Source organism: Lonchura striata, chromosome 2 (genome assembly GCF_050655825.1).
Source record: "Lonchura striata isolate lonStrDom1 chromosome 2, ASM5065582v1, whole genome shotgun sequence".
Classification (NCBI taxonomy): Eukaryota; Metazoa; Chordata; class Aves; order Passeriformes; family Estrildidae; genus Lonchura; species Lonchura striata.
Genome location: NC_140704.1, coordinates 84,008,096 through 84,035,590, shown reverse-complemented (window position 1 = coordinate 84,035,590; position 27,495 = coordinate 84,008,096). Strand labels below are relative to the sequence as shown.

Here is a 27,495-nt window from a genome sequence, read left to right as displayed (position 1 = left end):
AAAAGAAAGAAAAATAAATAAATAAATAAATAAATAAATAAATAAATAAATAAGGTTCAATGTCCATTCACAGAGGAATCGTCAGAGTGATCACCCACCATCATCCTCAACTGAGTCATCACTCGACGATCCATCCATTGGATGCCTTTCAGTTTGGTCACGATTTCCATGTTGCCCGTTGATCGGGTTCTGTCTCTGCGGTTGCAGATCAGGACGAACACACTTCGAAGGTACCCAGCGCACCCCAGTATCTGTGGACACACAAGCATACCCGCGCCCCGAAGCGATAAGGTCATAGGGACCTTCCCATTGTTTGGTGACTAAATTCCGCACTCGAACTTTTGCTCGAGGCTGATGTGCCTCGTCTGAAGCTTGCAACAAGAGATGATGATTTAAAATGACAGGGTTATTTGAATTCTGCTGCACCGTAAGATGATTGATGGTGTACAATGCTTTCTCCAACCGACTGTGTGGGGTCTCACCCTGCATTCCCCGTTTTTGTTTTTGAAGAACCCGCTTCAGAGTACCATGAGCACGTTCTACAATAGCTTGGCCAGTTGGAGAGTGGGCGATACCAAACTTGTGTGACACCCCCCACAACTGCAGGAACTGCCGCACCTGCTGCGATGCGTAAGCAGGACCATTGTCGGTTTTCACAGCAGAAGGTATGCCTAGAACGGCAAAGGCCTGCCTCCAGTGGGCAATGACATCGCGGGCGTTTTCTCCAGTGTGAGCGGAAGCCCACATTGCAGAGGAGAACGTGTCCACCGTGACATGCACATACTTGAGCCGGCCAAACTCAGCAATCTGGGTGACATCGGTCTGCCAAAGCTCCAGGGCCCTAAGGCTTCTAGGGTTTACCCCTGCTGGTAGAGGTGGAGCAAGTGCATGGCAGTCGTCACAGGACTCAACAATGCCACGAGCCTCTGTCGGTGTCAGCTGAAACTGCTTCTGCAGAGTATGTGCATTCTGATGGAAAAACCCATGCGATGCCTTGGCCTGCGTGAGTGTATCAGGCTGAGGTGCTACCCACGCTGGATTAGCCAAGCTGTCAGCCCTCGCGTTACCTTCCGCCACAAACCCTGGTAAATTGGTGTGACTTCTCACATGCAGAACGTAAAACGGATGAACCCGGGCCTGAATAGCACACCACAAGGTCTTCAGTAAATGAAACAAGGCAGGGTTACTGACCTCCTTCAAAACTGAATGACCCAACCGCTGTGCGATGTCAGCCACATAGGCAGAATCCGTGACCAAATTGAAAGGTTCCTGGGAAAATCTCTCAAATGCCATAACAGCAGCCCTCAACTCAACCAATTGGGCCGACCCCTCCTGATGAGCTTTCAGAACCTGCCACTCAGATCCGTCCTTCCAAGTAACAATGGCCTTTCCTGTTTTCCCTGAACCATCAGTAAAGACGGTGGGTCCTTGCACGGGTTCCTGACTATTTTTGGGCCGCAAAGAGATCTGCGTAGATTTCGCCACCTGCAGTAGCTTGTGGCTGGGCAAATGATAAGTGATTTGCCCTGAAAAATTTTCCAGAGCACATTGCATGGACACACAGTGTGCAAAGCTCCAGTCAAAGTCCTCCCGGGATATTGGGAGTACGATCTTTGCAGGATCCGCACCCATCAATTGCAAACACCGTTGCCGGCATTTGATTATCAACCGAGCAATCAACTCAGCCAATGTCGTTGCCGTCTTCTGCAGCTGATGGGGCAGGAAAACCCATTCCAAAATGTGCAAGGGATCAGACCATTTGTCACTCCATTGACCAATGATACCTGTGGGATGCGAATCTGGAGTGGTAACGAACACAGTGACATCAACGGAAAGATCAATGCGATAAACCTGACGGGCAGAAACAGCCTGCTGAACCTCCTCCAGCACCTGACGTGCCTCAGGGGTCAATGTGCGAGGTGATTTTAAATCAGGGTCTCCTTTCAACAGATCATACACAGGAGACAGTTGTGCGTCGGTTAGTCCCAAGTATGGACGTAACCAGGTGATGACACCCATCAGTTTTTGAACATCACCGAATGCACCAATTGCACCTCCTGGTGTTGGATTGTCCGTTCCAGAATTTTGACCCCCAAATACTTCCAAGGAGGTTGTTGCTGAACCTTTTCTGGAGCCACCTGCAACCCATGAGCATGCAAAGCATCGAGCAACCGAGGCTGAATCCTCAGCAGCTCCTCCTGAGTGGATGCAGCCACCAGGATGTCGTCCATATAATGATACAGATGTGCATCAGGGAACTGCTTGCGAACTCCAGACAAGGCACGAGCCACATACCATTGGCATATAACCGGGGAATTGTGCATCCCCTGTGGCAGAACTCTCCATTGATATCGCTGTGCGGGCTCATCATTGTCAACTGCTGGCACTGTGAAGGCAAATTTTGGTCTGTCATCGGGATGCAAAGGAATTGTAAAGAAGCAATCCTTCAAATCCACGATGAAGATCGGCCAGCCTGCAGGAAGCATGGTAGGCGATGGCATGCCCGCCTGTAATGTTCCCATGCCTTCCATGACAGCATTGACCTTCCGGAGGTCCTGTAACAACCTCCATTTCCCAGGCTTCTTTTTGATGCAGAAAACAGGGGTGTTCCAGGGGCTCCTGGAAGGCTCCAGACGACCCTGGTTCAACTGTTCCTGCACTAAATTTTGAAGGGCGGTCAGTTTATCTTGAGGGAGGGGCCACTGGTTTTCCCAAACAGGTGTATCCACCAGCCACCGTATAGGAGGCGTAGGACACTCCTCGCCCTTTGCTGCAGTGGCCCCCATCAAAAACCCATCCCGATGCGCACCCCCCATGCAGACAAAACATCCCTCCCCCAGAGGTTAGCAGGAGAAGAAGTAACTGAGGCCTGATCCAAGCCGTCTGTCCCTCTGGGTTTGTGACCAGCACGGGCCGCTGGCTCACATAACATCGCGCTGTTCCTCCCAGGCCCGCAACAGATGTCTCCGCTGGATCCAGGGGCCAATCTGGAGGCCAGGCGGCAAGGGAGAGAACCGTGACATCAGCGCCGCTGTCAAGGAGCCCACGCAGGCGGATCTCTGACGGCGTCGCACCAGGGATGGACAGGGTACACAGCATCTCGGGACGGTCTTTAGTCAGGACAGCGGTCCAGTGAATTTGAGGCGGTCCAGTGGATCCAAAACCGCCATCCCCTCGTGACTGGTCAGCCGTCCTGCGAACAGAAGACTTAAAAGGCACAAGTTGAGCAAGCCGTGTCCCTTTTGGGATTGTAACAGGGGGGGTGGGCGTGGAGATTATTGCACAGATCTGCCCTGTGAAGTCTGCATCTATAAGACCCAGATGCACAATGATGCCCTGAAGGGTGGCACTAGTCCTCCCCATAAGGAAGGCACTCATGCCCTCACCCAAAGGACCAAAGGCGTCCAGGGGAACCTTGTGCACCTTGCAAGAGTCTAAAACAACTGTTGCTGCTGTGCAGACATCCACACCTGCTGACCCGCAGGTGCTGGCTACGAGCTGGCTGAGCAGACCTCCATGGGCTCCGGGGTCTGGAGAGGAACTTGTGTCTGAGCGCGCCCCCCTTTCGCGCTCCGCTTCCCATTTCCCAAGCTCGGGATTGCCTGGCCACTTGCATGAACAGTCGCCTTGCAAACATCTGATAGATGGCCTGGCCTTCCGCACCGGCCACACACATACAAAGGAAATTTTCCCTTCTGTGTTTTCTTCCCTCGTTTGGTGCTTGTCTGAGCAGCCCCTTGCGGCTGCTTCCAGACTGGCTGTGCGGCAGCAGCCCAAGAATCCACCTTCCGAACCGACGGGCCTATGTCTACACAGGCTGCTGCCATCTGTGAAATGGTAGCCCCTTCAGGAAGAGCCTGTATGACTCTTTTGCATTCTGCGTTACAATGGATCCTAGCAAATCTTGCAAGGACCATTCGCCTCAGCTCAGGTTCTACCACCTGCCGCTCTACAGAGGCAGTCAACCTCGATGCAAAGTCTATGAAAGGCTCGTCAGCCCTTTGAACAACAGTCAGAAAGGGCTCCATTGGAGCAGCCATTTCTAGGGCCTGGATTATAGCTGCCAAGCCTAACGTCCGGCATTGATCAAGCACAAGAGGATCGTATCCAGCCTGCCCCCGAGGATCAACATAATTTCCTGTGCCCATCAACATGTCAGCGTTAACAACACGCCTGGGATCCTGCTGCCCCCGTGTAGCATTCTTCCACACTGCACTAGCCACTAGACTAACCCATTTGTCCTCAAACAGGTCAAACTGCACAGGGTTAAAAAGAGCCGGTGCCACAGCGCGAATATCAAAAGGCGTCAGCAGGTCAGTAACAAGTAGCCGAATCGTGTGCATAACCTCATCAGACCCAAGACCATATTGTGCCACAGTGTCTCGGATTTCCTTCAACACCTTAAACGAAAAGGGCTGATGAGTGTTGTGAGTAACACCCCTGAGCACAGGGAAAGCCTGAAGACCCCCTGGCAAGGCTGCATCGTCCACTGTTTCATGTCCCGTGGACTCTGGGACAGTGGAAGCTCCTGGGCTGCGAGGCAGTGCGACATCACTGGACACCACACCCCCTGCAGCATCAGCAGAGCCAGAGGAGCCTTCCCCATGATCCGGCAGGCTCTGCGAGGGACCAAGGTCACACATCTCCTCAGCCTTATTGAGGACCTCCTGCCAGAACCGCCCTTAGTTTCTCGGGCGCACGGTCACCTGGCAAGGGGGGAGGGTCCACAAGGACGACGGGGAGGATCCACAGCCACGGGGAGTCACCGCTCTCCCGCCAGCCGCGTCAGCAGTCCCGGCCCCCGCGGCAGGCGGGGAAGATGGAGCCGACCCAGCCGGCGTCCCAGCAGTGCCCTCCGCACCATCAGCAGAGGACACTGCGGCGGACGCAGGCGGCGGCGCGGACCGCAACCCCAGCTCAGCACTCCTGTCCCCCGGGGCGGGGGAAAGGCGGGATGTAGAGGGAGACGCGGAGCGCGGAGACATGTCACTGTGGGACGACACAACGGAGGCCGGCACGCCCCCAAGGAGTTTCGGACCCACAAGCCGCAACCACCCGGCGGGCACCGCCCCCATCAGGCGGGACCGGACAGGCTGCCCGCCTGCTGGGGCGGAGCCCGACGGAACAGAGACCAACGCCCCATCCTTGGCGACGCCCACTGCCTGCGCACGCCCAGCAGGCTGCGCAGGCTCAGGGATTGGAGCTGACTCATCCTCGGAAGATGAACCCGAAACCGATCCGGGCAAATCCGCCTGGGTCGCTTTCAGGGGGAACGTGACCCCGCAATTCGGGCAATTCACCTTCACTGAGCCAGATGCAACCCGAGGCGAGGGCTGGTCCACAAGCCCCCGTTCTCCCCCGAGCGCCGGGAAGGCACAAAGAGGAAGTGCTTTCCCCTTCGTCCCACCACGCCGGCGGCGCGGGGCAGGGCGGGGCGGTCGGACCCGCTCCACCGACCGGACGCTCGGAGCCAGCGGGCTGGGAGCCCGGGGCTCCCCAGAGGAGAAGCCGTCCTCCGACTCACTCTCCTGGGCACAAGGGGAATCTGGGCCACGCCCCAGGGACTCGGCCTCCCCAACATCAGAGGTAGAAAAATTTCTCAGAGAATCACGAGAGCCACCAGTGTCAGAGCCCTGCCAGATGGCATCCAATCTCTTCCACAACATCATCAGCGGCCCAATGCCTTCAAAACGATTATCAAGCAGGGCATCCATGAGGCGTTCTCCTACAGGAGCCCAATTCTCCCAGGACAGAGCCTCGGCAAGACTGGGAAAGAATCCCTGTTCCCTTGCCCATAAAAACAGCCTCTCAAAATCATCCCAATAAAAAAGAACGCGTTTCCGCTTCAACACCTCCCTCCAAACACTGAAAGCCACTGACTCCTCCCTGATGCTCTCAAAACTCTCCATTACCAACAATAGCGACAGGCAGAGCGCTGGACAGAGAGAGAGAACCTCACCCGCGTGCTTTCAGCCTAAGCTGCAATACACGTCGGCGATCACCAGATGTCGCTGTGGGACACGTGAAAGCACAACGCAGACCACCTGCTGCTTGCAAGGTAAAAAAGGAACGTTTATTATCTGACTCTGTCTTTTATACCTTCCCAAGGGTGACATTGGATTGGAGAGTGAATGGGCCACCTCTCCAAAGACATTGGACAAACCACCAGTACATCAAGTGTTCTCCACCCCCATAAAAGAATGTAAACAATACGTTGTTTACAGAAATTGTGTGGGAAAGTTCTCCAAAGGAATGTAAACTCAGAAGGCTTTAGGAAGTCTTAAGAATCAGGGTGACAATCCCTCTTTCCAAATACCACACAATGTAAATCAACACATATTAAGCTCAAAAATATCTTAAAAATATACAGTCAACTAAGTTTATTTACCTTCTCTGCACACTAATCGAACAAATTAACATTATAAGATTTATTGCTTAATTATACCATTAACTGAGAACTTGTTTTATTTTCTATTTAAAGTAGTATCTTAAATTTATTTTGGTTCTGAAACAGCAAAGTATTTAAATATATAAGCTTCTCTATACTTTTATAACTTTCTATATGTGTAACTAAAATGTCAGTATTGGCAGGTAAAAGTATATATATGAATATAATTTATATAATATTATAAAATATTATTTGAAGTATAATATGCATAGTTATTCTTGAAATGCCCAGTAACATTATTTGATGTCTATTTGTATTATATGGCATAATCTACTCCTACAAAAATTTAAAAATTACAATAAATATTCTGACTTTAATTCAAGTGTTGATGTGATAAATTGTCGACTGTTATCATTTGGAATACCACAAAACATCTAAAACAATTTACCATGTCTGTACTCAAATTTCTTGCTTTCATCAAGATATGGTGAGTTAGCAAATTTCAGTTTAATGCTGTTTAGACACATGATGTTGACTCATAGTTAAGCAAAGTGGCTTGAGACAAGTTCACATACCTGAAGATTTATAAACAGGAAAGTTATGTTGAAGGAAAACTAAAAACAAGAACTGGGTGAGACGGTAAGGAGAGAGAGAGGAGGGAGATGTTGTTACTGCTGCTTGGAGCACGATCAAATCAAAGGTAGGTTCTGCATGCTACAGCTGCTGACAAGGAGATCTCTTACAGCAGCACTGTTGGAGTCAGCAGGTGCAAGATCAGAGGAGTAACAACACCAGAGCAATTGCATGAGGAAGCAAGGGAAAAACTCCTCTTGGTGAAGAGGAAGCTTGGGTGGAGGGTTATGGAGCTGCACCTGGGAAGCAGCCCATGGATGGGCAGATAGAAGACCCTTATAACACAAAAGGCAAAGCCTAAGGCAATGTACAGCACATTTCAAACCAGTGGGGACTTGTTGTTAATGAGGCTAAAGCTGTTCCTGAAATAATTCAGACTGTCTTTTTCTGCATGTGATTCCTGGCCTATTTATCAGAATATACAGTCATTTTGGTCAGTGAGTTTGGCTTGGAAGTTGTGGAGGAGGATAGAGAGGGGCAGCAGGTTTCACCCCTCCCCTACAGACCCATGTTCTCAGCTGTGCCAGAGCTCTGGCCCCTCTCTTCTGAGAAAGCCATCCTCATGTCTGTTACATATAAGAAGCTGTGTGTGGAGAAGTGACTGATTCTGACACTATGTTCACTGCCAATAGATACTGTATAGAATATCTGATTTCACAAAAAAATTCTATCTAGAAAAAATGACATGCAAAAAAACACATTAGGAATAAGTGACTCAGCTACATAATCATATCCTAGTTATAAAAGTGGCAGTGTTCAGCAATGGATTTTTATAACAAGATTTATTTGTTTTAGGGCAACTTTCTTTAAGGAGCTGTGGAAATCAAATTCATCTAATGGTCTTCTGGGAAAAAAGACTGTTGAAGCATGATATTATTCTGTTATTTTGGGTGATGACACATCCATAAAAGAAAAATCATCAAAAAGGTTATGATTCTATTTTGTTTAAAACACTCAAATACTGGTTTCCAAGAAAAATAAATACATCTTTACAACTACAGAGATACCGGAAAATTGTTAGTCCTGTTGTCTCATTTAAGTTGCAAAAGAGATGGTCATGTGTACTTTCCACCTAAGTCACTGACATGAGTGATTTGCTCTTTTAGGAAATGAGAAAGTGTGAAATACATTTTGAATGTTCAATTCAAAATGTATTTCATACTTAACATATATCTTGATTCAATAGGAATCAAGATATATGTTATAATGAAACCTTTTGCATGCCAAGAAAGAATATTTTGCTAGTGGTCTTAATCCATCATTTGAAGTGGAAGTGGGAGGGGACAAGTGACCCTGGAAATTTCTCTCCATCAAACCACGGCTTTCTGGAGCTGTTCTTCTGGCTGACAGGGGGTGACCGCTGTCCCAAAGCACTGCTCATAATTCCTCCCATCCTCAAACAAACAAAACTAAAATGAGATGAAAGAGCTCTGCCCAGGCTAGTGCTGTGCCCTGAGAGGGCATCCTCCATGGAACTTGTGAGACCTATGGGGAAAGGAGGAAAAGGATTAACCTCAGGTTCCTGAGATATGAAGAAGGCTTTCCATTGTCTGGGATCTTGTGGAGGCTGTTTCTGACCCAGGACTGTAGAAGTCCTTCACTCCCATTGTATCGCATTCAAAGTTTTATGGGGCAGGTCAGGCTGACAAGGGATAGTTGTGTCTATCTGTAGCGGACCATCTACTTGAACTGTGGGTTTATGCACTGGAGCCATCCCAACATTTTCAGTTTCATGTGTCACTGCGCAGTGCTGGTCCACCAGAAAACAGCTGCTCAGATGTCCCCTGGGCAATCAATCTACACGTAAAGAAACCTGACGACTTTTGTTCTTGTATCAGTGATGGATTAAAATGTTCAGTATATGATAAGGACTGTTCCCAGGAATGATTAACTCTCCTTTTCTAGCCTGTGAATGGGCAATGGGTGAAAGAGCAGAGCCTGCTGTAAATCATGGTGACACTCATGTCCATGCTGTCTGTACTTCTAAGGTTCCATCAGCCATCCTTTGCCTGCATCAGAACTTGCCCACCCCAGGAACTCCTTGGTTGTTTTGCCTTAGACAGTGAAATAAGCTGTACACATAGGGAAATTGTGATATCAGAGAAGAGCAGCAGAGAATTTCCTAAAAACAAGAATTCAAGCATCTTCTGAAAAGCAAAGTTGTAAAACCAATACAACGTCTTCCAGAGCCAGCATTGTTCCATGCTGCTTTTAAATAGTTTATATTTGTTCTTTAATGAGTAAGAAGGAAGGCAATTATTTATTAAAAACTTTTAAACATTTAAAATATATCTTTATAGTCATATTGAAATGTGTTGTGGAATTGATACTAAGATAGTTAGGACACATACATGGGACTTTTGTGCCACTCTACAGGTCACTTGGACTTAAAATTATAAATTTTATTAGATAATTATATTTCAATATCTGGTTTTGGACAAGGCCAGTTATCTTTTTGCAACAACAAGCAAGCTACGTTTTTTAAAGAAACTTGCTTTGGTCTAACATGGAGACTTGGAAGTTGTATTTTAGCAACTTCTGTTTGACAGAAACTGTCCTCCCTTTGTGCACACATCTTAACTCATATCCTAATATTTTTCTTGCACCTCTATGTATAATTAGAAAGCTACAGAGAAAACTGATTTCTCAAAACTCCCTGAATTAGTATCAGATAACAACTTTTAACTGTTTTCAATTCTTGAGAATAGATTCATTTTCATTTTTAATTTAGGGATTATTGTGCTTATGATGCTCTGTAGGTTGATTTCTATGAGATCAGAATATTAATTTGTACAGTAAGTGTCACAAATCTTATGTTATATGTATCTTCTATCATAAATTTACAAGGTCAATTTTTTCATTTAATGGATCCTACTTATTTGAGTGTGAAATATTTTGGCCTAGCTGTAACCCACTATTATAACTGAGAATAAGAATAAAAGATCGCCATACTGCTTGGTACTTTTTAATAGCATCTTTCACACTGTGAAGAGCCTAACAATCTTTAATTCCCTTGTCTTTCTGACCTATTCTGAACAACCTCACTCCCTATTTGCTCCTTTAGTCTTGTATTTGTTATATGCAATTTTATCATTTACCAAGGATTTACATATCCATACTTAAATTTCTCAGAAAAAAAATGAAGGTCAGGATTCACAAAGAAGATAGGTTTAGATCAGCTATTTGAAGTATATTCTTCACTATGAGGATGATGAGGCACTGGAACAGCTTGCCCAGAGAGGTTGTGGATGCCCCATTTCTGGAAGAACGCAAAGCCAGGTTGGGTGGGCCTCTGAGTAACCTGATCTAGCAGAAGATATCCCTGCACATGGCAGGTGTGCAATTAGATACTTTTTAAGGTCTCTTCCAACCCAAACCATTCTATGGCTCAACAATTATCAAGGATTATTTTCAAAATGGACCTGCATTTTTCAGTTCTAATGCTTTTTTGAAAATCATTAGGTACTGCAATGGCAAAAAGTATTTTCCATTGTGCCATCTTGCTTGCTGTATAACATTTCATTTGGTATGATTTATTGAAAAAATATGGATATTGATTTAGTACCGATATCCAACTGTGACAGACAAAAACTGTCTAACAGATTAAAGTTAGAAAGCGTATGTTTATTCAATGCCGGGCAGCGTGTGGGATAGCTCCCAAATACACACTGCGCCTTCCAGGTGATTACAGAGTCTTTTTATCCATACAAGTATTGAATACGCAAAATACAAATACATATTCATAATTTTGGTACATCCCATTCCCCACTTCATATGCTAATTACTCCAAAAGCTATTAAACATGTGTAGATTGTTCCTTTAAATGGGTTGGTGGTCCCTTTCATGGGGAGGGGTCCCAAAATGAGGAAGTAAATGAAGTCTTCCTCGTTCTGACCTTTCTACCTTTTCAATGCAAAGATGACAAATGAACTCTTGGTAGAACTCCCATTCCTTGTCTTCAATTGGTTTCAGAACAGAGGAGGCCCACAATTGTCTTATGTTCCTAAAAGCTATTTGTCAGTTTCTATATTCTTCATTATAAACCCAGCTAACTAAACATTGTGCTGACAAGCAATCAATTATTAGTTAACTACTAACTCCTAACTTCATCTAGGCCTACTCATTTATTATTATTATTTTAATTAACTCTAGTAAGGCTTATTTCTAACTAAAATCTTAGCTCATCTAAAATCTCTAAATTCCTTAAAATTTACATTTCAGGTATATGAACCAATGCTTAATTTTTCAATTGTTACTGTGTAAAAAAATTGTTAATTTTTTTGCCAATTAGTTTAATAGCAAGAGCCATTTAAATAATATTTGGTGAGAATATTTGTGATTGAGAATCAATATTGCATAATAGAATCCAGAACACAAAAGTTGGAAAGACTACCTCATTTCCCTCCTCTTCATTTTTCAATTATGAATTGTGGCAATTGGTTAATACTTTTTCTAATGACATTTTATCTTTACTTTCAGCGTTTAAAAGTACTAGAAATTATTTTTTGTCTTTCTTTGTTCTTTGACTTCAAATATAAAAGGCTATATTTAATTTATAGAACCTCACAAAAGGAATGTAGATAGCTATATCAAATTATTATGTAAGCACCATTAGAAAGAGTATATCTTGTTGTGAAAGGATTTGGTGAGTTCTTGAAATTATGGGAGATAACAGCTTTTTTAGTCCTTACCAGCCTGATTAGATTATGAAATACTATTTTAATTTTACTTAAAAGAACAGTTTTTAAGCTTTTCTTGTCTGACAACAATGAGATATTCATATAAAAACAATATAGTGTAGGTGAAACAAATCATGTGATGTAAGACATCAAAAACTGTGAAAATTATCTTCAAAGACATGGAAAAAAGTTTTGTAGCAATGTCCTTCACAATGTAAATACTCAAAATTATGGGGAAAGTAAATGATCCTTCATTTTGGGAAATTATTATAGCCGTTATTTTTCCACTTGCTGTGACTATATGTTGAACCTATTACTCTGTGCTTGCACTAAATGAGACTTGCAGGAATCTGAGTTATATGCCCCATGAAGCTTCCTTTAGAGCTGTTGTCGCATGAATTCATCTTTTTATGAACCAGTTTTCTGCCTCCACAAAGCCATGAAAGAGCTCACACAAACAAGAGAAAATGTCTTTGGACTTGAGTTATTTTCAAGACTCAGAGCTCTTGACTAAATATAATGTGTTTTAAAGACACCTCTGCTAAGCCATTTTTCCACTTACATAGTATAGAATGGAGGGGAAATTCTTATGCAGGTGGAAAAAAAAACGTTTAAAACAACTAAGAGGAACTCAGAGGGAAAATATCTTTCTAAGGAATTGTTACAGAAATGTGGACTTGCATGTGAATCTATAGTAACATGTTTGCAGTATGTTTATGTTTTAATTAGTTGCTTACTTTGATTTGTGACAAGCAATTCATGATCAAGTCCATGCAAATATCTGGGCCTTAGATCACAGCTTTGAGAGCTTGATGTCAACAATCATTTTACAAACTTCAAGTTTTCATGGTAGGGATAGAGACAGGAGAAGCAGATCCTACCTTCAGAAGTCCATTTCTACATTAGCACTGAATGTTTGTTTGGTTAATTAATAAAAATAAGCCTATACTTTCAAAATGAAAGGGAGAACTGAAGTTTCATATATAATCTGTTATTTCCTGAAAAAAGAAGGGGCAGCAATTTTATCATCAAAATTTCGTTCTTTAAACCCAAAATTTAGCTATTTCAGAAGTATAATAGCAATTTGGTTCTTCAGCTCTTTTCCTGACTATAAAATGGAAGTATCAATGTGTAGCGATATGAGATTGAATAGGAGAAAGATGAAGTGGAGAAAAAGAAATATTAATACTAGAAATTTTCTAACCATTACATGGAATACCTGTCAGCAAATAAAATTAATCTTTTTAAACAGAATCATGACCAAATTTGATTAATTTTCTGTTCTTGCTGTCAAATTGTGAGAACAATATTTCTGTGATATAATTCATGTCAGTATGGGTATCTCACATAATCTGTTTACCTAAATGTTCTTGAATAAAGAAAAATAAAATCAAAGTTATTAAAGTTGTATAATATTTTCTTCATTAAATAATGACCATATAATTACAACAGTCAGTTATGTAATTATATTTGTACTTGAGCTTAGAATTCACGTAAGTGTATGCAGCAATTCAATTTATTTTGCATGATTATGCAGTCATAAAAATTTAAATAAATATTCTACAAAGCAAAATGTGAATAATGTAAGTTATTAGAAAGAGAAATTGTTCAGTCCAAAGTTGCTTAATCATCATATGCTTAGTTTATTACTTCACTTTTCCCTTTTATTACTCCCAAGAAATTAGAACAAATTTTATTGGCACTTAAAATTGTGATTTAGTTTATTATGTAAACCATGCTACATTTGCATATTCTCTAGACTTTGATTATTGAACAACTGATTCTTGGACTTAATAAGAATAATTTCTTTGGAACATCTTCATGAGCTCTGCTGTTGAGGACGCAATCATGTTAATCATGTTCATCAGCATATTGCAAGAAGGTGCAGAATAAAAAGAGGCTATTGATGAGGAAGTCACATTTTCATTAGACGTACAAGAAGCTGTGAGGTATTTATTCCTATATAAACCGCAGAAGTTAGGAAAAAATAAAGAGAAGTAGAAATAGCTAAATTCTGTAAACAGCATAGGCAAAAATATCTGTTTCAAATTATCGTCATTTGGAAGCAGGTTCAGAGATTGCCTCCTGAAGCGGAATGTTATGTTGGAGGCTCCATGAGCAAAGTAAATTCAGAGATGAGTAGACCACAAAGCATGCTAAAAAAGCTAACAAGATTTTTGGAGTACATGCTTTTGGACATGACAGCTTAAGTTTGAAGAAGTCCAGTGAGTGTGGTTCAGATGTACCAGCTGAGTAAATACTTCTTCTTATTCCCTTTCTTGTTGTTCAACAAGGACATAGTTGAAAACACTATTAAAAAAGGATATTTAAAAAAAAAAAAAAAAAAACACAGAAAAAAGAAAACCTAAACTAATAAAACAAAAATTTAGCAAACAAGAGTGAACAGAAACAGAGTTTGAGAATACTATAAAATGATCAGAAAAAAGTGCAAAATTCCTTTGCCCTTGAAACACCTTATCGAGAAACTGATATATGTGAAGGATGTTCACCATATTTCACTGATCTACCAAATCTCTATAGATTCCTTAGGAAATATTTTGCAACTATAATAGAAATTATTACTGGAAAAAATACTGAGGCATAATAATTCTCTTTTACATTTTTTTTTCTCTCAGCTATGGTTTTGGGAAAGATTTTAATTGACTTTGCCTTGATTTAGCTCACTGCAAAGAGTGATCACATTGAAGTATAGATTCAAGGCACTGAGCTGACTAGACTTTCATCAAATGTTCTTGTGTTTAACTATTATTTAGAGGGAAATTTCATTTCATGTTATGATAGATTTTATAAAATGCTAGTTAATAGCCAAAAGGAAATAGAATTCCTCCCATAACAAAAATAGTGAAATGGATCAAGTTATAAGGATCAATATATTAGAAAATGCTGAAAATACTTTCTGTTATTTTACTTAAGTCTTTATCATTACTTTAATATTTAGAATGTATTATCTAATGCTTTTTTATCGTATGGTAATTTTTTAGTGTTCGGCTTTGTAATTTGGATTAATCTTCTTCTTATTTGTTGTTGTTATTTACCATATTTTAGGAAAACCTGCTGACAATAAGTAATTCCATGGATTCACATCAAAATACCTTCCAACAAAACCATGTCATTTTCTAGGAACATCCACCCTTGCCACTGTGCAAACTAAGCTGCTACTTGACTTTTGGACCACTGCTGAAGAAACATAAGAAATTCCGATTATGGGAAAAGTGTTTGGTTCATGGAGCTTAAACAAAATTAGAAGTGAAGTGTTTTATTGATCCCTCAATGATGCATAATTAACCTATAGACAGCAGAACATCAACCTAGCAAAAGAGGAACCATGGTCCTAGGGACTTGCAAAGGGTTAAGAAATACCTACAAATTTGCTAGGCATGCTTCCATAATTATTCTCAAAAAATTCTAATCTCAGGCATGTTGCCATGCAAGACCAGCTCCAGGCAGGGGCTGGCAGGACACAGCGGGAGCAGGGGAGAGGCGGCGCCGCTTTTCCCCTTCGGCTCTGCGAGGCTCAGTTCTAGCGCGGGGACAGATGAAATGGTGACACAGGGCTCGGGTGCAGACACGTGTTTATTGTGGGAGCGTGTTCCTGAGACACCGGGACACCGACCGGGGGCTGGTTATATCCCGTGCCGGGGGCGGGGGGAACATGAGCTGCGGCCAGTGGGACGGGAGGCAGGGGAGAGGGGCAGGGAAACCCCGGGGACAGCGATGGGAAAGGTGGGGGGGGGGGAGCAGGGAAAGACTGCGTGGAAAGGGGGAAGGACAAGGGAACAAAGGGTTGGGACAAGAGACCACGGGAGGGAGGGGGGAACGCACGGGAAGGGGGGAGGGGGAATGGGGGGTGGAAAAAGAGAAAACTACAAATCCCACAGCTCAATCTTTTAAATTTACATAAAGGAAAGGGAGTTCTGAGGTAAAAACAAATTAGCAATGTTACAAAGAGACATCAGAATGTAATACACCAATCACAGTTGCACTGAATGGGGCAAAAATCTTTTCCACATTACAATTTAAGATAAAGGGTACAAAATTATCACAAACACATTCTGTATTGAGGATGAAAGCAGGATTCATGACGCGATGCTTGTGGTTTTCAAATTCTAGCAGAGCAGAGGCAGGCAGCAAACAGCGATGTGGTTTCTCCAATTTGATTATTTGATTGAGAAGTTGGCATAGCATTGTGGGCAGTAATTAGAGAGGATGATCTTTCCTTCTATAAGATATAACTCAATCCAAGAAGTTATTTCCAAATTATCACAAGCAATGGGGAAAACTTGTATTGAAATAATAAGGGAACTTTGGGCAAGGTACATTTAGAAGATGGGATAAAGGGTGAACCTGGGCACCACTGTTTCAGGGGAAAAAAAAACAGTGGAGCTCTGGTCCAGGCTTCCAGCTCCACTCCCTTCAAAGGGGGCCCCCACCACAGCAAAGGGGAAAGCTCTCTTACAAAGGGAGGTCCTCTAACGGAGGGGCCCCTCCGGCAATCCCTCCCATCAGAGGGGGAGCCAGAAGAAGGACTGAGGGATTAATCCTCACCTCCCCCCTAATAGGGGCTGGCTCGCTGCAGGATGGTGCAGGGCCATTGGGGGAAGGGTGGGGCTGGCAGGAAAACGTGGGCGAAAGAGAAGGATCAAGGCAGGAAAACGGGATCCCTGTAGCATGGCCAGCTCCATCTTGGGAGGGGGTGCCGGGTGCACTGCATCTCACCCGGGGAGGCACGGCCAATGCCACCCCTAAGGGAGGATAACAGTGTCCAGCAAGGCGCTTGGGGAGGCTCAGCCGCTGCCATCCCCAAGAGAGGAGGTTCAGGGAAGTCCGTGGAGAAAAGGGGAGGGGGAGCTTCACAGAAGCCAAGGGGGAAATCTACAGGAGAGGGGCCCGACGCAGCTGGAAGCCGACGAAATGCGTGGATGTGAAGGGCCTCTCTTAGGATGTTAACAATTCTCCCATAGCCAACGTGTCGCCATTTACAATTCTGTCCCATTGGTGTCCTTTCGACCCCCCCTGCCCCATACCCCAGAATTGGGAGGAGAGGGTAGAAAAGGCAGCTTTCCGAGAAAGAGAAGGAGCTTTCCAGTATGAGTTACCCCAAAAAAGACCGAGCGAGGCTGCGTCCTCCTCGGAAAAGAAAAAGCCTCCCGGTCGCCAGGGACATGCAAGGCTACAGCCCCCATCTGGATGCAGATGGTGGTTAAAACTCAAAAGAAAAAAGGTAGTTCAGCTGCCTGCCAGGGTCCCACCCTGCTCCAACCCAACTTACCCTCCGGGCTCGGGCAGTGAAATTTCTATCTCTCTCCTCGGTGGTGGAAAATCACGCTGAACTGAGGATGTATTCTTTCACGGTTTGGTTCTCCCAGAAGCCTGGGTGTTCCCGTTAACCCAGAGCTCGTCCCTGAAGCTTTGGGTTCAGCCACTGTCAGCCTCTGGTCTCCATTCAAATGCCATCCCCTGACGGGCCACTCTTCGAGCTCATCCATTGAGCCACTGCCAAACTCTCCTCTTTGTTCCTCGGGTAAGTCTACTCAGCTCCCGGCCCCTGCAGTCTGGCTGCTCCTGCAGCTCGGCTGCTCCCAGGTGGGTTAGAGAGCACGCTGGCAAGGACAGAAGACGGTCTCGGAGCTTCAGGGTTTTTTTCCACCCCATGCGTCAACTCCTCATAGCATCTGCAGAGCTCTTGCAGCAGCAGAGTTCCTTTCTCTCTCCCCCTTTTCACAAATTGATGGGAAGAACCATCCTCGGCTACCATTTGTTGCTGTTCGCAACTGTCTCTGGGCAGGCACCGGCGGGACACAGCAGGAGGGGGAGAGAGACAGCGCCGCTTTTTCGCCTTCGACTCTGCGAGGCTCAGTTCTAGCGCGGGAACAGACGAAATGGTGACACAGGGCTCGGGTGAAGACACATGTTTATTGTGGGAGCATGTCCCGAGACACCGGGACACCAACCCGCAGGTCGGTTATACCCCGTGCCGGGGCGGGGGGGAACATGAGCTGTGGCCAATGCAGACAGGGGGCAGGGGAGAGGGGCAGGGAAACCCCGGGGACAGCGATGGGAAAGGCAGGGAGGGGACAGGGACAAGACCGCGTGGCGTGGAGGAAGGACAAGGGAACAAAGGGTCGGGACAAGAGACTGCAGGAGCGGGGGGGGAACGCGTGGGAAGGGGGGAGGGGGAAGAAGAGAAAATTATAAACCCCGCACAGGCACATGCAGAATGAAGGTAAATCACTTCTCCCTCACAGGCAAGGTTTATTTCCTCACTTCTGGGACTGTGGTTTTGCTTCTTGCAGATGCCTTCTGTGGGAGACATCAATAGGCTTATTTGTGTCAACCTGTGCAACCTAAGCAACACATCTACATATTTTTGGAACATCTCTGTTCCTGTGTGTGTGTGTGTGTGTGTGAATTGATAATGGTGTGAGTTTTGTAATCATGAATCTGAAATTAACTCACTATATAGTAAATCTTATTGAATCACATTATAAATACTAAATTCTTCAATGATTAAGTGCTACTAAACCCATTTGCACCCTCAACTTTTTGTTCTGTGTCCTCTGTACCCTTGCCCTTTCACATCTCTGATGTCTGTGTAAATCATTCTAAATTGATTCTAATCTGATTTTCCTAAGTATGGTTCATCCAAGTAGTAACTAATAGAGTGAACCTCAGTATCTAGTTCTGTCACAAAGTTGCACTTTTGAAAATTCATGCTAAGACCTGTTTTTTTTGTCAATACCTGTGATGATGATACTTTAAGTAGCTGAACCCCCCCATCATGACATACCCATGGTGAACACTGCAGAACTTCTCAACTCCCTCCCTCCATTCCTGGGTCCTGTCCTGACCATGCCCAGCTCTAAGGTTCAGACTTGGTACAATCTGAATTAGGCTTAGCCAGTTGCTAAAATATCAGGAAGGATTGCCTTATGGAGTGGTTTTTTTTTATTTTATTAACTTTTTTTTTTTGTTCTAACTCTTGCTATGCCTCTCAAGAACTGAGGCAGGGGCAGGGGCAATCCTCTGTGATGTCGCTATAAATGCTTTTACTTACAAATAAATAAATAAATAAAATTAGGTTTCCCTTTCCATTAATTTTCTTTCCATTTTTGAAGTCACTAATTGTGAGCAAAGTAAAGGGTTTTTTGTTTATTTTTTTCTTTGTGCCAGAATATACTAATCATTTTAGGAAATACCTTCTGCCACTTTAGTGACTGTCACAGATTGAGAAACACTAAATTACCTGAAGTATCTGGCTTCTGGTTAATTTGGGTCAGTTAACCCAATCTGAACACCGAGGTTCATAATTTGCTGGTTTTCGTCTCAGGAAATGTTTTCCTGCTGTCACCTCATAGAATAGTAGAGAGCACTGGACTCTTTTTAAGGGTCAGTATGGACACAGCAGTCCAATATTTAAACTGTTAAGGTCCAGGAAGACATTCAGAATGGTGATCTGTTTATCATTGCAAATTAGATTAATGATGATGGTGCTTTTACAAGGTTAGCAAAAGATGCAAAGGCCAGATCCTGGCAGGGTTTCAAGTTTCTCCTTGGACTGCAACAGTGCTTAAAAAAAGACAGCACTTTCACAATAGGAGAACAATTTTTGTATACTTAGCCTTAAAGTGGCAAACCATTTTGGCTACACTTGAAAGCATTTCACAGCCTTATTTGCAGACACTGTTATCTACCACCTATAATCACATTTATAGTGTCTTCATTCTGTTCATCTCTTTTTGTTATATTAACACCTCTAATTGGCAAACCAGGCAATTTTTTACCTTCAGCTGTATGAGCCAAAGAAGAAACACTGTTAGTGAACATTTTAAGACTCTCTATCAATAATTTGAAATGTTAACATTAATTAAAGGTCAATATTTTTGCCCTATAAAATCACCTGCAAAATTGCCAAAATAAAATGACTGAGTACTCTGTCATTTCAAAGGGTTGTTGAAAATAATGCATTACAAAGGACCTCCCTGCTTCAGAAAGTACAAATCATGCTTTATGAAAAAGATTAATCAGAGAATTTTTATTTTTAGTTTTAAGTTACTCTGAAAATGCTCTTCCATCTTTGTAGTGGTAGTGATGCCTCAGATTGTAGCTTTTCTATTTTTCAGATTCTGTACTGCTTTAGTGTGCGGTTCTGAGCTTCCCATTAAGGGATGGTAAGCTCGCTTCACAGAGCAGCTAGACAAAACAATTCCTTCTCTAGCTGGGGACAAGGACAGATTATCCAAATTTCAGGCCCAAGAGCATAAATAATGGTGCACTGAAGAGAGAAAAACAAGGAGGGGAGTTCAAAGTTAAAGCTATAATTGCTCAGTTAGCTCCAATATGCAAATGAACCAGAACCTATAAAATTGTGAGACCCCATGGCCAGTCAAGCCATTTTGGGTTAATCTTGGGCATAGCCCTGGCTGAGTTCTTCTACTGCCCAGGGTATATCCATTGAGGTCTTCTAATAAATACCTACTTTATTCTTTAACTCCATCTAGCCTCTGTTCTAGGTCAGCCTGCATAAGGCATCAACTTCAAAAATGTAATGATATTTCTTTTAATTAAACTTAAGATTCAAATGCTACATGAGACAATATTTAATATTTGTTTTTAATTTTGAGTCATTAAGGTAATTTGAATAAGAATAATTTTAAAGAGCCTGACTTTTACTTTAGGGTTGTGTTGCTAAGAAAAGTGATTTTCCATGTGCTCATTTACTCCCATTTTACAATTCATTTAGTCACATTCACCTTATATAAGGAAATACAAAGCATAAATTTTCAAACATCAATGATTGCAACACAGACATCTTGCATGTGTCTGGAAAAATTAATTCCTTTTATCCCTGTGTAGAATATTTTGAAACAAACACACTCTTGATCAGACTTTCTATTTCAAATATTCATATTTAAATTCCATTTGGGATCACAGTCTTGTAATCTGTTGGAGATAATATATAAAATTTATATATTGGGGCAATACTGTACCAAAAGCAAAATTTAAAAGGAAATAATACCATAAGAATGAGGAATGTTTGCAATTTTAGCCTGCTTGTTAAAAAACATCTGCCAGCAATAAATCAGGACTAGTTGAAGCTTGTGAATGTAAATGGAATACTTCTGTTGCATAATTGGTATTTGTTGTTTTTTTTTTTTTTTTTTTTACAAAGGTGAGAAAATGGCTGATGAAAAGGACATGGTGTGAAAATTTTGTACTATTCCCTGATTGTATTCACAAGAAGCATCTGAATAGAGGAACATTGTGCAGTGCTTTTTCTCTGGTTTTAAAATTCCTAAATCAATTATGTTTATTAGCTAGCATCCTCAGATTTACTTCATTGTTGCAAGATATAGCAATTAAAGTATAGAATAACTGATTACTTCTCTTATATAGAGTTCCAATCTTGAAAATCACAGGTAAAAGTATATATACAGTTACTGTGCCTTTTTTAATTCTCTTAAGATTAGGTTTTATTAGCTCAATGCTGTCTTTAGACACAAGATAGACAACTTGGTCATATTATTTTCCAAGACTTTTTCAGATATCATGTATTAGTTATTTGTGGAGTGCTTTTTTATTTAAATCCCAGCAATATTTCCTACCTCAAAAAAATACAAACCAAACAAAAAAAACCCAAACATTTTTATCTATCACACTGGGTACATGAAATCCATGTTTAGGACTGAGAATTCAATTCTGAACAGGACAATTCAGGACACATGTGACAAATCCTTATTGCTTTCTTAGAGTAGGAGCACAATATGGCAGCAGTACAATGGCATTTCCATTCCAAATGTATGCATCACCCCGGAATACCAAGATTACCAGCTGCTGCACTGGCACACGACTGTACAAGTTTTCTTTTACCTTCTAGAATTAACATTCATCAGTCACAAGTGCATTTGTTACTATGTGAGCAATGAGTTTAGGTGGGTCCCTTTCCTTCCCTATACCCAGTAATCTTAGAGTAGCACAGAAGTAAACAAAACAGGTAGGCAGACAAAGATGTACTCTGCATTAAAACTTAAGTGATATTAACTCTGTGTTTTTCACTTTGGATGAACTCAGTTCTGAGCTGTCTTCTGAATTCAGTTGAGTAAAAGGATATTTTTTCCTGAAATTATTCTTACATGTTGAGTCAAAAAGTTGCAAGTGCCATCTCTAGATTAAGAGAAAATGTTAAATTACATACCATGTGTATTTTCTGCATCAGACACAGAAATAAAACAGACATCAGCAAAAGGATAAGTAAATTAGACATTGTATGGGTGTTGGGTTTTGCTAGGGGTACTTTTTCCACTTCTGTGCATAGCCACAAAATCTATTTTAATTTTATAACTCAATCTACATTTTAAAAGTTCTGCGTGAGGAAAATAAAAATCATCAAGCCTGTAAGTAGATGCACAAAACTCCAGGAAAGGAAACAATTCTTATTCTTCTAAGAATAAGAATTTATTTTAATAAATGCTACAGCTGACTATCAGTTATGTATGACAATACAGACAGAAAAAAAAATCCAGAGGAAAACATTCAGTCTTTACAACACCCTCCTTAATATAGGTGTAACTAGAGAATTTGGAATAAACAAGCTGCAGGCGATAAAAACATATTTTGGCTTGCCAGCATCTTGCTGTTCTGGTGATTACTAAACACTCATCATCATCTTACACCTATTAAGCCCTTATCCACTCTTCTAAAAAACTTTAAAATCTGAGCATGGCAGAGAATTAATTTTAAGGTGCTGCATTAAAATTTTAAATCAAGCAACTGCTACATTCATGTAGAAGTGCTTAGAGTTTTACTGTTAAGTAGCTGATTGCTCACCAAATTGCTCAAAAACATAAATAAAACATAAAAACATTAAAAATAATAAAGCTATGGCAATTTAATATATTGCTTAGAGATTTTAGCATACACTTTTTTCTGGGTTTGGTAGTATTGGCAATGATCAAAAAATAGTACAATACATGACTAACTGCGACAAGAACTGTAGTAACAGAAAAGTAGATTACTAATGTTGCTTCTCTTTCGACCGCCGCTTTGCTCTCGGGGGTTTCTCGCCGCTGTCCCCTGCCCCTCCCCGGCCCCCCGGGACCCTCCGGCTAGCTGTCCCCTCCGGGGCCGGGGTTTTCCGCGGTCCCGCTGCCCTGGACTTACCAGGCAGCGGCTGGGTTAGCACGGTCCGAGCTGCGGCGCTGCCTCAGTCGCCGCAAGGGTTCGAGATAAAGAGACCAAGAGAGACCAATGGTATGCTTGTCCAGAGAGATTGTATTGCCTGAAGCGTTGCAGTGACCAAAGGCCCTGGGCTATTGCCCAGATACAGTTTTATACAGCAAAATTAAGAGATAAGGATTAAACAATAGAGACAGTGTCCAGCTAAGGCACATCAGAACCACCCCAGGGGCCAGGTCCAATGGGAACTGCTCAGGGGTGGGGAGAAGGGGGTCTACAGAGGAATGCTGAAGCGGGACTTTCCCGAAACAGTGGAGCATACATAAATGTATCTTTTACCTCAGTTTACCACTCCCAAGGCCTTTCTAATACAATGGGGCATACATGAATGTATCCTTTTCCTCAGTTTACCATTCCCAAGGCCTTTCTAAAACAATCCTCCATGCTACCATGCCAGCATGACTGCAACAACTAAGAGAAGAATAGGTGTACATCACAGTTTGGGAGTGTAATATAATTCTAAGTAGCAAACATACAAATGTCTAACCACACTATAAGAAACTTGCTTTATTGCTACATTTAAAAGTGAGAGGAAGAGAAATCCTGAAGATTCGGTTCCATTTATACAATGTAATAAATAAGTTTCTACAAGGTATACAAGATTAAAATGAAAGTGAAGATTTAAAAGAAAACTGATTGTCGAGTGGCACACTTTCCACCTGGAAGAAAATATTAATAGAAAAGAAACTGAAAGTAAAGAGAGAAAGACAAAAACATTTAATTCAGAGTTATGGGTTATGGTCTCAAACTTTTAATTGCTGAAAGGCATGTAATTCAACAGACTGTAATAGGACTCTGCTTATTTCCATCCAATAAAGACTTGGTACATAAAGTTAAATATCAGGTTATCATAGAAAAATGAAAAATCTTTATCTGTTCCTTTTGTCTTGCTCTTACAGGCATGTGATGTTAACAATGAGCCTTATGTGAAGTATTACAAACAAATATTATATTATAACCAGCTCCTTCTAAACAAAGAGAAAAATTCCTACTTTTTCTGGGTTATGGACTTTTTGAAACATATGCTTCAGGAATTCAGAAGTTTTAGTATGCTTACTTGCTTGAAGGGTACTAGCAAGGGTAAATCCAGCGGGCTGTACATGAGTTGGTGAAGATAGTGTTCAATAAGCAGTTTTATGATGGCAAATATGCCAGTCTTTTTTTGTAATTTCCACTGCTTGCGGTTCTTTCTTAAGTAATTTCAATATATGATGTTAATGAGTCATAAATAGACTACTGAGAGTAAGCATATGGCCAAAGCATGGTCTTGTAGGTGCTCTTCAAATTCTGTCCTGAAACCATGACACAGAAAACAGATGTGCAAAGGGAAGCAAAAAGCATTACCAGTGACCTTGATATTTAAGATTAAATATACTGGGGGTTAGTTTTCATTTAATATATTAATGATTCTTCTGTGCCTCAGGCAAAGCCCCAGCACATGTAAAACTTATGTTAAAAAATACCTGTGTGGTATTTTTAATTTTAAGTATTTCCCAGAGATACATAATTTCCCTTAACAGGGCATGTTTTGTTCTGCTTTTCCTACTTATTACTAACCACATTTCAACAAGCTTGATGAGTGGGTTCATGCGATTCTTGTGAGGTTTAAGCAGACCAAGTGCAAGGTTCTACACCTGGGTTGGGAAAACCCCTGGTATCAAGAGGGGCTGGAGGAGTAATAAATCAAAAACTGCCCTGCTGAGAAGGACTTGGGGCTGCTGGTGGATGAGAGGCTGGACATGACCCAGCCATGGGCACTCACAGCCCAGAAACCAAAGGTGTCCTGGGCAGCATCCAAAGCAGCGTGGGCAGCAGGGCCAGGAAGGGGATTCTGCCCCTCTGCTCTGCTCTGGTGAGACCCCACCTGCAGTGCTGCATCCAGCTCTGTGTGCCCCCAACATGAGAATGACATGGACCTGTTGGAGTGAGTCCACAGGAGGACTATGAAGATGATCAGAGGTCTGGAGCACCTCTCCGGTGAGTAAAGGCTATGGGAGTCAGGGTTGTTGAACCCCATGATTTCCATATGATTTCCATATAGGCCTGTTTCTAGAACTTGCCAAGATCTCTTTGGATAGCATCCAGTTCCTCAGGTGTGTCAGCTGTACAACTCAGCTTGAAGTCACTTCCAAATTTGTGAGGGTGCACTTGCTCCCATTGCCTGTGTCACTGATGAAGATATTAAACAGTACTGGCCTCAGTACAGACCTCTGAGGGACAGCATTGTGACTGATCTCCATCTGGACATTGAGGCATTATAGTCTTCTATTTCATTGGTTTTTCTGTGGTAATTGGAGGCCTCGGATACACCATTTTCATACAAAATTTCATTTTCTAATATGCAAGAGAAGATTTCTCTGACAAAATGCATTCTATCAATTATTCAGCAAATAATCTCACAAAACAGTACTTCATTTGCTATTATGATCAGATGATCTATATGAAAAACTAGGACTAATTTCACAGTATAAGTGAAAAATCTGTTATTTTTAATCTTGTGGGGTGTTGCAGGGTTTTTCATCACTTCTTAGCAACAACAATTTTTTTCCTTTCTGAGAATCATTTCATTTTTGCTCTCTTTCTACATGACTACAATTAACTGAGAAATGTCTGTAAGTACTGATTGAATTTGAAGCAACGTAACAGTTATAACTGTATCCCTCTTAATGAAAAATATAGTCTGAATCCTCAATCCCCTTTTTTTTTTGAATGAACACTGAGTTTAGATAAATTATTATCTTTGCAATGAGACATATTTTTCATTAGTAATAACTGGAGTGTGTATATTTGCAATTCTGCAGGTTAACTGTTTTTGAAGCATTTTTCAAATACACTTATTTTGCTTTTGTCTGCAAAGCAACTTGATGTAGTATTGTTGTAGCACAATAGAACATGCTGATTGCTTCTGATGGATTTATTTTTTGTATTTTTGTCTTTTTCATAAAAATATGTTGCTTTCAACTGAATTTAACTTTGAGGAAAAAAAATAGCTACTAGTTACTCTATCTAGTCTCCTTTTCTAAAAAAGAATTAATTGGTTTAGGCCTGCAATTTTATACTAAAAACCAAAATATTTAAAACTTGGGATTTCAGGAGTAAAAATGAGCAAGACACTTTCATTCTGAAGTAGAAGCAAGTAATCTTGGAAGATACCTCCATAATACATACAGCAAATTATATATAATTTTAACAGTACTTTGGCTATCTTGAAAAACATTACAAATTTCCTGCAGTATAATTTAGTGTGTGCGGTTTACCATAGAAAAAGGAACAGGAAGATCTAATAATCAGTGTCATCACAATTGAAAAGTCCTCAGCAGGTCTGAACACTGTAATTCTACAATTTTCTGTTTGGGTACAGTACTCAGACTAAATCTGTCAACTTTTAATAACAATAATATCCCTTTAAAGCAATTCTCAGCGGAGATAATTCAAACCTGTATTTTTTGTGGACTTCAAGTCAATAAATTCTGATAGCATGACTTGCAATTATCTTTGGTGGGCACAAAAAGTTTCCCCCTGAGAACAAAGTATCTTTCCACCTTATTAACCAACATCACTATTTTTCCCAAATGATTCAAGAAGAACAGAAGCCATGACATTACATTTGTGAATATCAGAAAACCTGAAGTGGTACTAAAAATGTGCAATTTGTAATTAAACCTATGACATTTAACAGAAGATTTGCCATTGATTTACAGAACATTAGATCTCAACATTCTTCCACTTTACTAATGAAAGCCCATAAGTTCAAATTGTACTTAGGAAGCTTTGTATTGACACAATCACATAATTCTAGTTGATAAATTTCAGCATCAAGACTGTGCAAATTACACTTGCACAGTCCATTTTCAAAAGAATCTTAGGAAAGCATAAATTCCTTTGCTCACGAAACAAGGATACAAATCTAATATTGCTATTTTGCCTGGTTCTTGGAGTAACTTTTGTCACCACCCTGGATAATTCCACACTGAGACATTATTGACCCTTTAATTATCACATACATTTTAATTGTAAGTCTGGGTTTTTCTTCAAGATTTCATGATTTTCTGGGATTTGCTGATTTCCTGTTTTTCCGGAAACACATAGTGTGTATTGCTATAATGAAAGAAGCAAGTAATTAAAGATCCATACAAACAATAAAGAGTTGTTTATTTCACAGCACTCCAATGGTAAGTTTAATAAAGTGATCCATGTAGGAAAAGAAACATTATTTTATATTAAAAAATCAAATTGGGTAGTTCAAACCCAATTTGTATCTCAAAAACCTTAAAACTCCTCTGTTGCACTTCAACAAGAATTGCCAAGAGCTTAATTAAATTTTTACAAAATATTACATTGCTTCTTGAGGGTGAAAATAATTGCTATTTTATTTCTGGTGTAAATATGCAGCTTTTCTCTTTGCTAAGGAAATGAAGAAGCTTTGCTGGAAACATCAAATTTAAAGACATAGCCTAGAGTGCTGACATTTCTAATTTGACTTCTCTTTTTATTCCAGAATTTATTTATCTGACATTAAAAATCAAGAAATTATTCTAAGGT

At 41.6% G+C, this 27,495-nt stretch overlaps 1 protein-coding gene across 1 annotated transcript; it reads right to left on the bottom strand.

The window, feature by feature from the left end:
• Positions 1-3,491: 3,491 nt before the first annotated feature.
• Positions 3,492-4,643, bottom strand: LOC146768321 (endogenous retrovirus group K member 9 Gag polyprotein-like). Its single transcript, XM_085561447.1, has one exon. It carries the CDS (start codon positions 4,641-4,643, stop codon positions 3,492-3,494), a length of 1,152 nt encoding a protein of 383 aa, XP_085417573.1.
• Between the last annotated feature and the right edge of the window lie 22,852 nt (positions 4,644-27,495).